Source organism: Melitaea cinxia, chromosome 7 (assembly GCF_905220565.1).
Source record: "Melitaea cinxia chromosome 7, ilMelCinx1.1, whole genome shotgun sequence".
NCBI classification, from domain to species: Eukaryota; Metazoa; Arthropoda; class Insecta; order Lepidoptera; family Nymphalidae; genus Melitaea; species Melitaea cinxia.
In genome coordinates this window covers 18,127,085-18,145,141 of record NC_059400.1, presented here as the reverse complement: position 1 = coordinate 18,145,141, position 18,057 = coordinate 18,127,085, and the positions used below count along the sequence as shown (strand labels likewise).

The window sequence follows — 18,057 nt, the reverse complement described above, 5'->3', positions numbered from 1 at the left end:
GAAACTATAACACCTACAAACTTGAAATTTGGTAGGTAGGCTCCTTATAAGACGTAGACATCCGCTAAGAACGGATTTTACGAAACTCGACCCCTAAGAGGGTAAAACGGGGGTTGCAAGTTTGTATGAAAGTCCTATGTTTTTGAAGTAAGAGACTTGAAAATTAAAATGTATACTCTATAGATGGTGAAAAAGTGTCCAAATAATGTATTTTTAGAAATACACTCCCTTTTGGGGTTAAAACGGGGGATGGTAGGTTGACTCATTTATTACGAAATCTCCGAAACTAGACCAACTTCAAATTCGAAATTTGGCAGGTAGATTTCTTATAGGGCGTAAACATCCGCTAAGAACTGATTTTACGAAACTCGACCCTAAGGGGATAAAATGGGGGTTGGAAGTTTGTATGAAAGTCCTATATTTTTGAAGTAAGAGACTTGAAATTTAAAATGTATGCTCTATATATGGTGAGAAGGTGTTCAAATAATGTATCTTTAGAAATCAATTCCCTTTTGGGGTTAAAACGGGGGATAGTAGGTTGACTCACTCATCACGAAATCTCCGAAACTATAACAGCTACAAACTTGAAATTTGGCAGGTAAGCTCCTTATAGGGCGTAGACATCCGCTAAGAACAGATTTTACGAAACTTGACCCCTAAGGGGATAAAACGGGTGTTGGAAGTTTATATGAAAGTCCTATGTTTTTTAGGTAAAAGACTTGAAATTTAAAATGTATGCTCTATAGATGGTGAGGAGGTGTCCAAATAATGCATCGTAATCTATATATATATATATATATATATATATATATATATATATAAATGAGAAAGGTCACTAACTCACTCATCACGAGAACTCAAAAACCGCTGGATGGTCCATCCATCCAGGTTGGACAAAGATAAAATTTGGCGCGGAGGTAGATTATAGTTAGCAGACGTCCGCTAAAAACGGATTTTACGATATTCCACCGCTAAGGGGGTTTAATGGGGTTGATAGTTTGTATGAAACATATACAGCCTGAAAATAAAACTAAAAATGTGGCGTATAGAGAGGTTTTATAAAAACAACTATTAAATTATATTAATCTAGCTGCCCGGACAGACTTCGTTCTGTCAATAGTAAATTTTTTTTTGTATTAACACCTTCCGTGGGCCTTAAGGAACATACAAAAAAATAAATTAGCCGAGCCATTCTCGAGTTATGCGCTTAACAACATTCATTTTTATTTATATAGATAGCTTCCGCCCGCAGCTTCGCCCGTGTGGATTTCGGACTTCAAAAATGGAGGAGGTTCTCAATTCGTAGGGATGTTTTTTAATATATGGTGCGTATGCAGGTGGTCCCATTGTCCAGTTAGGATCTGATGATGGGATCCTGGTGAAATCGCAGGAACTTCTTAAATATTATAGGCAAACCTATGACGATTTTGGTATTTTTATGTGTAACTTGTTTGTCTGTTTTTAAAAATACGATGATTAGGTATATCATATCATCGTCGAAACTCCCCAATAATGACTATGTTTCCCTATTACTTCGAGGCCAGTGTATCGACTTGGATAATTCTTATTATGTTTGAAAGAGTAAACATTGCAGCTGGTCCTATAGTAACCAGGTCAGGATGTGGTGATGGGAGCCTAGAGTAATTGAAATAACTCCTCGCATATTATAGACACATCCAGTGTTTTAGGTATAGATAAAGAAGTATATGTGATGACAAAGATATCTACACATTGTTGATGATGAAGCTGTAAGGTAGGCACCGGATATTTAAAAGTGAATACTTTTTACTTGAAACGTTGTGTATAAGGAATATTTCTATTGAAATATTTCCTTATACACAACGTTCATTACTTCTGACGGATTGTTAGTAAACACAAACAGATTATTTTTACATGTCACCCTTGAAAGGGCAACATATAACTGGCCGTGAGAAAAACATTGATCAGTTAAATCTATTCCTGCAACTTTTAAAGTTTGGCCTTGTGCCTTATTAATAGTAATACCAAAGGCTAATTTGATTGGAAATTGCAGTCTTTTGAATTGGAAGGGTAATTCGGAGGGAATCATCGGTATTCTGGGAATTAAAACAGTATCACCAGTACCACAGCCAGTTAAAATAGTGCATTCGATTAGAAAGTTTTTTAATTTAACTATTTTGAGTCTCGTGCCATTACACAATTTTGGGGGATTTAAATTTCTAAGTAATATCACTGGTGAACCCACTTTTAATATTAACTATTGTGGAGGAATTCCGGGAGGAACTAAAGAATTCAAAAATTCAGTTGGATAATGTACTGCCTCTGCGGTATCCAAAACTGTATCAACTGAATAGTATATCTGTGATGGTGCTTCAAACTTGGAAATAATTAAATGATTAATTTTATCAACCTGTTCATTAGTAGGTGCCAATATAGCCCTTTCCTTAAACCAACATAAAGTCTTTGTAGTTATATTAGTAATATCGGGATATACGGTCTCAACCAATTCTTCCACATTTTGAACCAAAGCACATAGGTTACTAAGATTGATTTTAACATTTCCGGATTGAAATGCACCATTACCTATTTGAAGTAAGTTATTTGAAAATTGTTTATTGTCTTCACTGGAGGACAAAATTCTCATATTTGTATTAAGTTCACATTTCGTAATATGTGGCCAAAGATAAGATCTTTTGAGTGATGCATTGACTTCGTCAGCTCTAGTCCCCCTTGCTATGACTGGCAAAATTTGACGAAAGTCTCCAGAAAACAAAACGGTGCAGCCACCCATTGGGCAATTTCTGTTGCGTAAATCGCGCATTGTCCTGTCTAATGCCTCAACTGATGCTTTATGGGACATGGAAGCTTCGTCCCAAATAATCAAGCTACAATCCTGCATTAATTTACCTGTTTTACTCTGTTTTGAGATGTTACAAACGCTAGAGACGTCGTCACTGCAAATTTTTAAAGGTAGTTTGAAAGTGGAATGTGCAGTTCGCCCGCCTTTCAAAAGTGTGGCTGCAATACCGCACGACGCCACGGCAAGAGCAATTTTTCTGTCAGACCTTACTTTTGCTAATAATAAATTAATTATAAATGTTTTACCCGTGCCCCCGGGTGCATCTAGAAAGAACATTTTCCCTTCATTACTATTAACTGATGACAATATTTGGTCGTAAACAATTTTTTGTTCTGGATTTAAGCGATGTTCATCTTGAATTGTCTGTAAGAGTTGGGTGTAATCATAGTCAGTCTCTCGTAAATCCTCGATGTTGTTCATTGCATAAAGATTTGAATTTAACGGCAAGTTAAAACCAAAATCTTTTATACTTTTACCTGATAGAGATTCGACCTCTTTATTTAATTCATTTAAAGCTTCATCAAAAATATTTTGGTCGTACTCTAAATCATCTGATGACAGTTCTTGTCGTCTGCGTTGCAGTATATCTTCGGACATACTTTCCTGATAGTTTTGCCAAAGAAGATGCGGGTCCGTGATTTGGCAGAACGATATCATAATGGCAAAAAGGCACCTAAGTGATTTTGGTGAACAGCATATGGCTGCTTCAGAGAGCGTACTCTCCCAGTGACTGTCATCTTCGAGGAGGCCCATAGCTTTGCAAGCCCCTTGGAATGTGTCGTAAGTTACACCTTCAAAAGTGCGGAGACTTCTAAACGAAGTAGGGCCTTTTATAACGTGGAGTAACAACCGCAAATGAAAACATTCTGCATTATTAGGGTGTACCACGTACACCCTTCCAAGAGCATCTGTTTTTCTCACGCCAGGGTACCCGAGAACTACCGCCCACTGCTTTCGTCGTTGGAATTTTTTCGTATTTTGATTCCAGGTATAATAGGCAGGCACCTTGTCGTAGGTCAGAGTTTTTGCGAAGTCGTCCTCTGCACATAGTTTGAAAAACGCTGTTAAAGTAGTATCTCTTGGATTATTCACAATGTCATTTACATTATTTTCAGTGAAATACACCCGCTGTCCGTTTTCTAAATGAACAGCGAGGTGTGTGACAGTTGGTGCTCTTTCATGAATATTGAAGGACATAATCCGCCATAGTGCTTCAGAACTACAAATGTAGCGGCCAGATTGAAATTGTTCTACTTCATTTGTAGAATGTAAACTAAACGTAGCCTGGTCACTTCCTTTATTGATGTATTTAGTGACATATTTTATTGATTTCACGGAACTGCAAAGTTCTACATTAACATGCGCCTCGAAAATTTTTAATAATAGTTTATTGTAAGGCACTACCCATCTGTTATCAATTTCGTAATTACGAATAGCAGCCTTGCGTCCTCCTTCCTCTGGTGATAATCTTCTATACTTTGGATAGTCATCATCACCAGTTGAAGTTTGACTCTGATATGGTTTTGGGAATTTTTTTGAACATTTTCCCTCATGCATGCATGGCGAGTTAGGGTTTAAAGCTCCACAGGGTCCGTGAATCATGTTCCTTACCACGATGTCATACAATGTTGGGTCTTCGTCTTGGTCTGGTAATTCTGCCGTTATAACTGTGTCAGTTTGGTCGGGCCTGATTTTATTTGTCAGCCACAAAAGCAAATGTATATGTGGCAGCCCACGTTTTTGCCACTCCACCGTATACATGTGACAGCGTGTCGGACCAAATACGTTTACCTTATTTATTAAGTGTAATAGTTTTTGTACTTTTAAATGAAACACACGATTTAAAATGTCATATCGGTCTTGAGGTGTTGCGGTGGAATGCAGATTATCTTTTATTTCTTTCCAATTAGGATTACAGGTCATAGTAATGAAGAGGTCAGGTTTCCCGTAATTCCTGACATAGGTCATGGCATCTTGAGTTTTTTCGTGTAAGTATCTTGGTCCGCCAGTAAAAGATGACGGTAATATTACCAGCTGCCCAATATTGTTTGTCGTGTGTTCATTAGAATGTAAAGCATCCTGTAAGTGTATATAATTTTCTGCGCGTAATTGTGTTTGGTTATTTCGTATAAAAGCTAAACGTTCTGATTCTAGTTTAGCATACTGATCTACAACATATTGATTCAGTAACATTCCGTACCTTAGTAAAACATTATAATGATTATGGCGTTCCATTAAACGATAGCAATAATAATTCATACATGAAACTTTCTTCTGTACTCTGTCTCCTGTAGAAGGATTAACTTGGGGAATATCAATTGTGTATCCGTCTTCACCTCGACAAAACATCAATGGATATTGAAGACTGTCATATGAACGATGTAGTTCGGAAATTTTGTGGAGATTTTCGTCGCGGCTTCGAAGAACGATATCCCTTTTGTCAAATTGTTGTCCAGCAATGACAACTGCTACTTCACTGGTAGAAGGAGCATTATACCGTCCACGGTGTTCACCGTCAGGTACCCTGCTGGCATGAATTACTACATTGTAATCTGGGACATCGAGAGAGATACTTTCCATTGCAGTTTTAAAAGATTGTACGTATCTATTATGCAAATGCAACATGTTTTGCAATGACCTGACTATAGAGTTATCAAGTGGTGTTCTTGAATTATCACTTCAGCCTATCGCAGTCCACTGCTGGACATAGGCCTCCCCAAGTTCGCGCCACACATCCCGGTCTTCCGCAATCCTCATCCAGCCTACACCGGCAATCTTACGTAGATCGTCGGTCCAACGGGCCGGAGGACGTCCCACACTGCGTTTGCCAAGACGCGGTCTCCACTCTAGGACCCGTCTACTCCAACGGCCATCGGTCCTGCGACACAGATGACCAGCCCACTGCCACTTCAACTTGCTAATTCTGTGGGCTATGTCGGTTACTTTCGTTCTCTCGCGGATAGTCTCATTTCTAATCCTGTCTTTGAGAGAGACCCCAATTGAATTACTATTACTAATATTACATCGAGTCGTTGCTTGAACTTCAGGATCGAAAATAAAATATATCTGCAAAAACTTATGGTCGTCAGGAACTTGTGGAAGAAGACTACCTGCAAGGTGGTAAACCTGGCCCTGGACTTTAAATGTTGGCATGAAGCCGTTTTCAACTACTCGTTGACTTTTGAATGAAGTCATCTGGAACGCATTATTATACCGCCGAATATGACGCATAAATTCTGTATGCTTTGGATGACTTTCATTAAGTAGAGAATTTAAAGGTTCAGGTGGAGCACCTATTTCATCTAATTTTACCTTACCATTTGAACAACATAAACCTTTTGACTCATCTTTCCATCTCAGTGCCGAACAGTATTGACAAACAATGGAAGGAGAACCTATACAAACGATACGATAATTTTGATAATCAATTGTTGTACTGTAATTCATTGCCGAGTACTCTTTATTGGACCATCTATTATTATTTTGTGTTCCATTAGTTGGCATATTATTCCTAAAATTTATGTGCCGAATACGATCGTTTTGTAGTCGGAGTTGTCTTCTCTCAGATGTTTCAGTTTCCATTAAAGCATTGTGTCTATCACGATCTAAAGATAAGCGTAGGTTACGTTCAGCAGAGGATTCGCGTAGCCTCTGAGAAACATGTCTTTCGCGATCCAACGACAAACGTAAATCACGTTCCGCCGAGGATTCGCGCAGTCTTTGCGAAACATACCTTTCACGGTCCAACGACAAACGTACGTTACGTTCAGCAGAGGATTCGCGCAGTCTTCGTAAAACATGTCTTTCACGGTCCAACGACAAACGTACGTTACGTTCAGCAGAGGATTCACGCAGTTTTTGTGAAACATGTCTTTCACGATCCAACGACAAACGTAAATCACGTTCTGCCGAGGATTCACGCAGTCTTTGCGAAACATATCTTTCACGGTCCAACGACAAACGTACGTTACGTTCAGCAGAGGATTCGCGCAGTCTTTGTGAAACATGTCTTTCACGATCCAACGACAAACGTGCGTTACGTTCCGCAGAAGACTCTCGCAGTCTTTGCGAAATATGTCTTTCACGGTCCAATGATAAACGCAGTTCTCTCTCTTCATTATTTTCACTATTCCGATTCAAACGAAGTCTTTTAGCAGCAGACGTACTGCGTCCTATATTTGGCCTTCTTCTCGGCATGATTATCTACCTAAGTTTAATAAGAAATTGAATAAAGAGGTACTTAATAGAAACAGTTTAATGAATCTAAATAATATTTATTTACAACAACTTCCCTACAACACCCAAGTAACAAAAAAGTAATATACATGAACTTAAATAGACTCACGAAAATTATTTACAAAAATCTATTTATAACAACTAAGTACGAAAAAGTAAAGTACTTGGTTATTTAAAAAGTAACGAAAGAACCAAACGAAAAGAAGAAAGTAAACTGAAAGGTTTCTTACACCACCTACTAAGTATGAAAATAATTAATTAAGGAATATACATGAACTTAAATAGACTCACGAAAATTATTTACAAAAATCTATTTATAGCAACCAAGTACGGAAAAGTAAGGTACTTGGTTATTTAAAAAGTAACGAAATAACCAAACGAAAAGAAGAAAGTAAACTGAAAGGTTTCTTACACCACCTACTAAGTATGAAAATAATTAATTAAAACTAACAATAGCATAATAATAGGAACCAATAGCAAGATTTAATGCCGAACAGCAATACCCGTAGTAAGCCGATGACAGTCGATATACGCAATGCGTTCAGTTGCTACCAAAGTCTGTTTACTATGGCGGATCGCGCGCTACATCGCCCGGTTTATATAGCTTGAGCAGGCGGTCGAGCGATGCGGGGCAGAGGGGCCATCCCCTCGCCGTAGGCATCTCAATGCTCGCCAAGCATTAAAAATGTTTCGCTACTAATTACTTCTAACAACGATATCTCAAAAACTATTCATCTGATTGATTTAGTGTAAAGAGCAATTTTAATCTGCATTAAATGACTAAGCTAACTAACATATTCATTTGGATAAGGATTAATACCGAACTAAAGAAAATAGCTTTGAAAATAACGTAATGTTTTTAATTAAAAATGTTAACATAAAAGTGGTTATTGTAAGTCAACCGTAAGAGATAGAGATATGCTATCGCGGACTTTTTTGTAGCATTTTTATAGATTTTGAATTCTCTAGTACATTACTTAACTGTATCTTTGCTAGTTTACGCGGCGTTCGCGTGGAAAGTTCCCATTTGGCGAGATTTTTTGCGACCTCTTCAACATTTGTCGCCGTATTTCAGCTAATTTACATAAAAGCATAATAAATTATATACCTAAACCTTCCTCAAGAATTACTCTTTCTATTGTTGAAAACCGTATAAAAATCCGTTCAGTAGTTTTCGAGTTTATCGCGTTCAGACAGACAGGAGGACAGACAGGAGGACAGAAAGACGCGGCCGGGGGACTTATTTTTATAATAAGTATAGATTGTGCCTTTTAAAAAGTTACTCAGTGTAAGAAGCATTTCAAGTGACTGAAATAAAAAAATAGTTTGCGTTAAACATCTTAGTAGTAATGCATATCTTCATAACCAAGCGCATGTAGTCGCGGCCAACAGTTGGTGTATTATAAAACAAAGCCCCCAAAAGTGTATGTGATCGATTTCCTCAAAATCTACTGAACGGATTTTCATGCGGTTCAAGAGGAAGGTTTACGGAACGGCTAAGACGATTTTAATGAGAGTTTCACTGGAAGTTTGCCGGGAAAACTTTGTGAAACACTGATTTCAACGCGGGCGAAGCCGCGGGCACAGCTAGTACGTTTATATAGAGAAGAAGTACATAGTGCTAATATATATATTTTTAATTTTGTATTAAAAATATATTAGATCAATAAAAAATAAACATTACACATACTAAATACACACGCCGAAGATGGGCAGCAGCGTCTTCAGTGCGACAAAGCCAGCCCTGCAGTCACCAACCCGCCTGCCCAACGTAGTGACTATGGGCAAAACACATGAGTTCACGCCATTTATAGCGCGAACTTGTGGATGCCTATATCCAGCAGTGGTCTGCGATAGGCTGAAGTGATGATGATGACGTAAAATTTATAAAATACATCCCATAGGTTATCTAAGCTACATTGATCAAACTTAGTTAAAAACCCTTCATAAATAAGTAAAACTAATTCCCCATCGATACCACGAAATTGCCTATAACTAACGTTTCCTGCATCACCATGACCAATCAAATAAACTTACTCAGACAATGGCGCACGATATCCCCCTAGCCATGTGCGCTAATTAATATAAAATGCCCTTTAATACAATTACAAGACCCTCACGTACGTAATACGCGACCCTCTTTTAAATGAATAATTGGACATTGTCCGAATTCACATTTGATTCTTCGATAATAGAATCATTGCCAAAGACTGTTCCGTTTTCGTCTATTTTTTTTCAGATTTTCAGAAATAAAACTGATACTGGACTTTGTTTTTTTTTTCACAGAAAAACTTTGCAAATGCTAAGTTGACTATTATTAAGCGCAATATAAAACAAAAGAGTGTATATGCATGTAGTATATATGAGTGTGCGTGTGTCAGACTCATGGTAGTGTGTGTGTAATGTTTTTTTTATTGATTTAATGTAATTTTTATGCAAATTTAAAAAAAAAGTTAACATGCTGCACTCCTTCTCTATATAAACTATGTGTGCGTAATTTCACACTCCTCCGTCCGCGCGATTTTCATAAAAAGGGGCACAAAGTTTTTGGTTCACTTCTTAATAGTATAGAGATGATGATTCAGTCAGCTCATCCTATTGCAGTCCACTGCTGGACATAGACCTCCCCAAGTTCGCGCCAAACATACGCATACCTTACATTATCAGAAATTTTAATTAAAAACAAATTAACATAAACGCCGTCAACCCACAAAATTAAATTAATTTTGTCGAATCGTGTTCTTGAAGTAAAAATAATACTTTTTGCTGAAAAGTGGGTAGAGTCACTTTTGGCTTGAGTTAGAACTATTCAAACTGAATATTTTGATGATGTTGGGTAAATTCTAAAAGTGATGAGTACTTTGCACACTCAGTTACTCATTGTATGCGGGCTAATGACAGAAAATGTACTGCACACACAAACTAAACAGACAAATTGGTCACGCTAATTTATCGCAACACCACTTTAGTGGAGTGCAATCAACCACATGACCGCTTCCTTGGGAACGAGGGGTTTGGAGCACCGAACATCATTTAATGGTTAAGTAATTACGAGGGCTGCTTTTATAATACAAGCAAATGTATTTTTTTTATTCGTGAATCCAATATTAATTTTTATTTATTGCATAACAATATTTTAAAGCAGCTTTTAAGGTAAATAACCAGTTAGTGTGACTCCCTTATTTGATGTCATTGACGATGTTACTGATTGGAATAAAGATTGATTTTGCGTAATAGTCATATTTTGAAACTATAATTTTACCAGTTAGGTGCTTAATACCCAAGGAAGGCCTACACAGTTATTTGTCAAGGTCATGTCACTTGTCTTAATTTTGTGTATCTGTTGACCCTGAGTCTATAGAGTTTAAGGTTTATATTTATAACCTTTGGAAAGTATACGTAAATAGTTATTTAATAGTCCACTTTGTTGACAGTACCTGGGTTCGTTCCCGGCGGGCGGCGGCGAACACGAGGCTCGCGTCGAGACCGTCTCGCGGCGTCTGCATCTCATGAAGGTGAGTGGGCTGTATTACTGTATTATATACTTTTTATGTTGTGGGACACAGCAGGAAATATCTTGCTCAAATGTGGATCAGCCGAATTGAGGAAGTACCTTAATATTATAGGAAATCACAGTCAAATACTACTCAAGGAGTACAGTGTTCCTATGATAAGTAAGGTAGCCTCCTGTGGATGTGTTGTGTTGATTTACTACGCTTCGGCCCGTAATATCCCACAGCTAGGCACAGGCCTCTTTCCCCACGTAGGAGAAGGATCAGAGCTTCATCCAACATGCTTCTAGAATGCGGGTTGGCGGATATATTCCCTACTATGAGTAACGATTGCTATCAGGTGTACATATATACATGATAACAACCGGGACCGACGGCTTAACGTGCTCTTCAAGATTCGGTGAGAAGACGTACAAGAGTTGCACAAACACCTGTATGGTCAATACAAATGTGTGTCATGTGCGGGGATCGAACCCGCAACCGCCAGTGCAACAGGTAGGTACAATCTATTGCTGTAACTGTTGCGCCAACGCGGCGTGACAATAAATACTGTTATGATTTAAATGTTCTCGTTCTGATTATTATTTGTCGAAGTACCGGGAGAGCATAAAAATGGAGACACCATCTTGCGTACAAATTTTCTGATTGGTCAGTCGCCATCTTTGTCATGAATTGGCGGTATTGTTGTCCTAAAAATATGATAATTTGTAAGTGAAGAAGCAGTTATTGTTTAATTATTTTGCGGCTAGCGTTGCTACTCGATAAGTGGCGTATAAGTGATTAGTGTGACAACGTATTAAGTATACTTAGTTAAACGTGTGTATTTTGAATGAATAACTAGAGTTTTGAAGTAAGAAATAAATGTTCCGTTGAGTGTACTCAGTCGTGTTCTACAATACATACAAGTTTAGAGATGTTCTCCAGATTCAGGTACATCGATCAGAAAAAAAAGAAAAACCATAGGTATGTCAAAATTAAGAAAATAATGAAAAATATATAAATAGAAATAAAAAATCTTATCAAAATCCAATAATTAAAATTTACTATGTCGATAAAAATAATAGTGATTTTTAAATATCCTAAACTGTTCCAATATATTTGTATATATTAGTTGTAAGTAGTTTAGGAGTTAATATTTATATAATTGTTCATTTGATTCTGCTACAGGTTGACTTATCCGCAAATAATTTGATATGGAATTCTAAAAATAATTACAGGTTAAGTTGGGTAATTCATAAGTGCTTGCTTCAACAGGATTTTGACGGTGTAGAAATAGAAAAAATGTGTTGTTATCCTGCCCATAGACTACTTACAAGCATTTAAAATACTATAATTATAAGTATTTTATAATATTTTGTTACGACTCAAAATAAGATTAAAATAAATGTATAATGTAGCTCAAAATTACCACGTTAAGCGCCGCCTTGATTTTTTATTTCTTCGGTTTGGGCCATGTAGTCGACACACAATTGTTCCGTTGGTGTCGTGGGGGACATCATATGACCGCGAGTCAGAGTCAACTTAAAAAAATATGCCTTAGAGAATATTTCAAATAGCCTAAAGAAAAATAAGTAAGTTCTTTAAGAATAGGTATGTTAATGCAATAACAACTTATCATCAATTTTTTGTAAATAAGCGCTTTTAAGCTGGCTCCTTTGACTAAATAAGTGCTGCCCAAATGGTGTCCTCTATAAAGTGTTAATGTAACGAAAACATCTCTTAAGTAATTAGAAAAGATACAAAGAGATATATTGGTACAAAAATTTAATCTACAATTTCGTCGTCAGCTTTCGTACAATTTCCTCACGTGTCGCGTATTGTGGCGCAGCTCGGGAGAGCAGACCAGTGCCCTCCACGGCCCTTGACCCGCTCTCAAAGATTATCTTCATCCTACATGGTTTTGCATACAAAATTTTCGACTTTACCCACAATTTATTTTGACGGAAAAAGTATAAGATTTTGTCTAGTAACGTCAATTAAACAACGCTACAATCAAGGCTTTTGATATAGGTACAGCAATTGTTATTTCTCAAGTGTATATTTTGTGTTATATTAAAACAGAAATAGTCAAATATGTAGCAAAATTTGAAAATCACAAAATGAATTGTTAAGCAAGGAAGAATTTTTTTTATAGATTTTATACCGAAGTATAGAAGGCTCCGTATAAAAACAATTATTTTAATTACTTTTTTTAAATTCTTATATAATATTCGATTGGCTTAAAGAAAAAAAGCTTCCAATTTAGTATTCAGTTGGAGTCGATGATAAACCGTAGATCTTGATTGGGTCGCCATTTTTATTGCAGTGTTAAAGCGAGTACATTTGTAGAGCGCTGCTGTACGAAGCGTTAGATTTATAAATGGGTTCTTTACGATCTTTTGTGACCCAATTGATTAAATTCGAGATATAATACGTTTACGATATAAAGTTTTGAGTTTGTATGTCGCAAGAATACATGTTTAGAAATGAAGTTAAAGTATTCATTTAAGGAATTGCCATAATTACATATTTGACTGAATCTTAGCGGTAATAGTAACATTCTCATAATTGTAAGTGTTGTTATTGCTAAGTGACCCTTAACCTTAGCTACAAAACATGACAAATGTTTGTACCAGCCATATAGATTTCCATGGTCTGGAAGTTTGTAATTGTGTTGTGTGTGTTTTCGTAATCCAGACCCATACTGCTGTACCTGATCTACTTCCGCTGTTGTTTGGTGTTATATTTTGCACGGGTCTATCTTCAAACTCTCGCTTTTCCACTTGTATCGATTCTGTGCATCAATCGAGATTAGAACATTGGCTCTCATGTCCTTCATGATGCTTTATGTACTATGAGCTTCTAAATGTGAAAAATTAAATTATTTATAGTTATATGGAAGGAATCCTTTAAATAAGCACACCCATTATACGCGAGTCAATGATAAATATATTATATAATTCTGTACGAACAATAAATTGTTAAATAAATATATTTAAACAGTCACATATCATACATCAGTCTAGTCTATCGCAGTCCACTGCTGGACATAAGGTCTCCCCAAGATGGCGCCAAAAATTTCGGTTCTCCACAATCATTATCATTGAAAGAGACCAGAACCAAAGCCCATTCCATTCCGTCTCATTCTAGTAAAGTCGACATATGCCTATAAGAAAATAGGTCAAGAATCTAGGCTTACGACTCTCTATAACATAGGGTCTATATCCTTCTGATATAAAGAGCTCGATAGTCAATAATGTTTGGTAAGTCTTAAGTGCAATTAATTTATTTTTAACCGATTTCTAAAAAAGGAGGAGGTTCTGAATTTGACTGTATTTTCTTTTTTTTATGTATGCTATACTTCAGAACTTTTGACTGGGTAGACCGATTTTGACATTTTTTTTAAATCGGAAGGTGGTGCGTGTCATTTGGTCCCATTTAAATTTATTTGACATCTAACAATTACTTTTCAAGTTATATCTAATAATGCGTTTTTTTGGACTATTTTTCGTCAATCTACGTTGTATACCGCATAACCTTTACTGAGTGTATCGATTTTGATAATTTTTAATTTAATCGAAGCTGATGTTTATCATGTGGTTTCATTTAAATTTCATCTAGATCTGATGACAGCTTTTTGAATAATCTTTGATAACGCGTATTTACTTGACTATTTTTTCGTCTACCTACGTTGTATTACTTGTCGTTGTAATTGAAGTCGGTTTTTTTTTGTTTGCGAGCAAATACAATCATAAAATATTCACTCTTATAATATATGACACACTTTGTGACTGATTTTCATTCAATGAAGCTAAATCATAATAAAAGTATTTACTTCAAGTCTTGAAATTGATTACATCTTCAAATATTCTTTTTTAAAACGGTTTTGTGAATATCATTGAAATATTCGGCAATCTTAAATCTATTTGCTAGTGTGCGTAGTGCTGTGTGGCTACGGCACTAAAGAATTTAGCCACCCCCTCTCTTCCCGTGGGTGTCGTAAGAGGCGACTGAGGGATAACAAGGTTCCACAACCACCTTGGAACTTAAGAAGCCGACCGATGGCGGGATAACCATCCAACTGCTGGCTTTGAAATACACAGGCCGAAGACGGGCAGCAGTGTCTTCGGTGCGACAAAGCCAGTAGGTACTGCGGTCACCAACCCGCCTGCCCAGAGCGGTGACTATGGGCAAAACACATGAGTTCACGTTATTTTTGGCGTAAACTTGTGGAGGCCTATGTCCAGCAGTGGACTGTATAGGCTGTAATGATTGAAGCTAAATCATAATGAAAGTATTTACCTACTTCAAGTTTTGAAATTGATTACATCTTCAAATATTCTTTTTTAAAACGGTTTTGTGAATATCATTGAAATATTCGGCAATCTTAAATCTATTTAGTGATATATTTTATATTATTTTTTTATTTATATTTTTGTTCTCATAGAGAGCTTTGATACAAACATCACTGCATGCAAAAGCATTATGACCTCTAAAAACATTCTAGATCAATTTAAAAAAAGGTCACAGTTGCTTTGTCGCCATACGAACCGGCTCACGTGAAAGCCCTCTCTAACCGCGTCCCATTTCCTTTAAGAGTGTTTAGCCCTCGTATCAATATATGCATCTTCTTCTAACAATCTAAAATAAACCTTGACAGATAGTTATAGAGTTTAAATTGATTTGACAGCTAATTACCGCATACTTTGTAAATTTTACGAAAGCTAATAGTCATAGAGGATCTCAGGTCTCTGATGGAGTGGTTCGTTTTAGTTTATAGACTCTTACTATTTTCATGCATATGTATGTACACTATTTAAATAGTGTTATATAAATATAAGAAAGAAAAAAACGAACGGGTGGGACTAAGTAAAACGTTACACATAGGCCTTCGCTGTGTCTTAGATATACAAAACTGGCTATGCAAGAAAAAGCGAAAAAAATTGTGCTTGAATCACTCTCTGTTTCTCCGTTCGCCTCGCCCAATCACACTTTTCGTAACGCTCTCGTCACGCATTCACCAGCTTACTCCCCAAGTCAAGCGTGCATAAAGAAGTTTTACTTCAAAAAGAAATAAATACACGTTGCACACTCAACGGCTCCAGTAGGATTATCTCCTGTGTCGAGGTCCGCAAACACAATACACAAGCACAAATGCCCAGACCACGACAAACATCTGTATGGCCAATACAAATGTTTGTCATGTGCGGGAATCGAACCCGCGACCGCTAGCGCAACATATAGTACTGTGACCACTGCGCCAACGCGTCGACATTAAAACAAAACAAATCATCAAAAGGATATTAATATCAAAACTAAAAAATGAATAGTACGATATCCGAAGCTGTTAAAGAAGTGGATAAAAGGCAACAGGCTCCTGGGGGGATTGGGGATTGGGTCGGTAACGCGCTTGCGATGCTTCTGGTGTTGCAGGCGTCTATAAGCTACGGTAATCGCTTACCATCAGGTGAGCCGTACGCTTGTTTGCCGACCTAGTGACATAAAAGAAAAAAAAAAAACTGCAATAATAATAACAGTCATCACGTATACTCACTGTATAGCCTGTTTTCAACTTTACGGACATTTTTGTCGGCTACAGTAACCTTCCACAGCGGATGAGGAACTTTCTTCCGAAAATCGAAAGAAAAATTACACAAATTCGATTGTCATACAACCAAGTAATTTATGCACACGTCGAATATACACTGAAGAAAATAATGAAAATGTGACGTAGGTAACCTTCTTATAAAGTTAAAATTTATCTCGGGACCTATGTAATAAGTACTGACTTTTAAGTAACGAATAATTTAACAGAGTTATTAAATTTTACTGTTACCTTATTATGTATAATCACGTATTAATAGCTTTTTAAAATAACGTCGATTTCTTACTAAGAAAACTCTGCGCCAACTAATGACGCCAGTAACGCAAGACGCGCATCAAGGCACTACAAATTGCGGCGTCTTTACCCCGATTCACTGTTCCTTCCTCTACATTTATCCTACTTATCGTAACTATCCTGCTTCTCCAACCTATCATTTTTCCAGAATAATCTAAATCCGTCCGACAGATAAACCGTTACATTTCCATCTTCTATATAAAAATCTGACCTCGGTGGATAAACGACGTTATTATGGAAATTTGTTGTTCTTGCTTCGATAGACAGCGACACATTACACTGATACTTTTTTTTTTCTATAAAATATTAATTATTTTAAGTAACAAAACAGATAAATAATATGATAATAGAAGATAAGATCGCTTACCATCAGGTGAGCTGTACGTTTGTTTGCTGTTCCCGTTGTATTAAAATTAAAAAAACCGTGTGGTGTCGTGGGATACCAGAAGGAAAGGAAGTTCCTTATTATATAGTAATAATTTCAAGTTCTATTCGAGGTACAAAGAAAATAACATTTTTATTATGATTTTTTTTAACCATAAAAAAGAAAACTACTTTACGTTTATTTTATTTACATTAATTTATAAAAATATATAATAATTATCGAATGTAATAATAATAGCAGTCGTCACATATACTATACATTAGTGATTAGACACTGTATAGCAATCATACATTTTATGAAAATCTTACGATTCGTTCCATTTTCAACGTTAAATGTTCTATAATTTTTAACTTTCCGCGCGCTTAGTAATTCAACCAATCAAAGTTAAAATGTCATCTCAAATGGCGCACGCTTGTGTATTTGACCAATGAGAGCGCCCGAATCACCGGCGCGCATGCGCAATCGAACCTCGCGAAGAGAGCAGCGCCCGCGGCGGCCAGCAACTACAACAGCTACCATCTACGCACGCGTCGCTATTGCGGCCGTTGAAACCGAAAATTAAACCTTATTGTTTTAAATATACTTGAGTAAAGTTTGTGTGTTGCGTGATTAGTGGACTATTCATACATAAAACGAGGCCGGCATATATCCTAAAAGTCACAACAATATTATTAAGAACCACTCCGTCATCCGTTCCTGCTGAGCACGGTGAGTGCATGATATCTCTTGTTCATCTATTCAAGTCGTGTACCGTTTATTTACCGAGTGTATATTAATGCTCGATCCAGACTGTATGCACATTGATGTCGCATTATTATACAAGAACCGCATTCGTTTGCGTACACGCTTTTTTAAAGTTACGGACCTTTTGTAGCGACTAGGGTACTCAACAATGCTCCAAAATTTCAAAAATGTTCAAAAAAAATATCAATTTCATTAAAAGCTTCATTACAAGTATTTCATAGAGGTTAAAATATATTTATTTAAAATTAATAAGGTCATTAAAAGTTGTAGTAGATATGTAATAAAGTTGAATTTTAAAGAATAAAACTTTTATGTTTTCAACGTCATTAATCACTATCATACGATATTCCTAAGTTCTAGAAGAATATTTTTAGAAAAGTCATCGTCTGTAATTTATCTTGAAACGTTATAACGAAGTTTTATTCCGACTAAAATTTTATGACTAAATTTATTTACATGTATA

The 18,057-nt window shown here is 36.6% G+C and overlaps 2 protein-coding genes across 2 annotated transcripts in view; one reads left to right on the top strand and one right to left on the bottom strand.

The window, feature by feature from the left end:
- Positions 1-2,236: 2,236 nt before the first annotated feature.
- LOC123654933 lies at positions 2,237-4,600 on the bottom strand. Its single transcript, XM_045590790.1, has 2 exons — positions 2,887-4,600; positions 2,237-2,562 (listed from the first exon to the last, which is right to left on the bottom strand). Exons 1-2 carry the CDS (start codon positions 4,598-4,600, stop codon positions 2,237-2,239), a joined length of 2,040 nt encoding a protein of 679 aa, XP_045446746.1.
- A 254-nt stretch (positions 4,601-4,854) lies between these two features.
- LOC123654932 overlaps positions 4,855-18,057 on the top strand; it is a 138,056-nt gene continuing 124,853 nt past the window's right edge. Inside the window, exons 1-2 of the mRNA XM_045590789.1 lie at positions 4,855-4,860; positions 10,510-10,590. Coding sequence (XP_045446745.1) covers positions 4,855-4,860; positions 10,510-10,590 — 87 coding nt within the window. The remainder of the gene's footprint in view (positions 4,861-10,509; positions 10,591-18,057) is intronic.

Bases quoted from the DNA above. Each gene is read 5' to 3' on its own strand.
- LOC123654933 (XM_045590790.1), bottom strand. From the start codon at position 4,600: ATGTATACGGTGGAGTGGCAAAAACGTGGGCTGCCACATATACATTTG. The intron at 2,563-2,886 runs GTAAATTAATGC...TACTTCAAATAG, and splicing joins CTCAAAACAGAGTAAAACAG to GTAATGGTGCATTTCAATCC.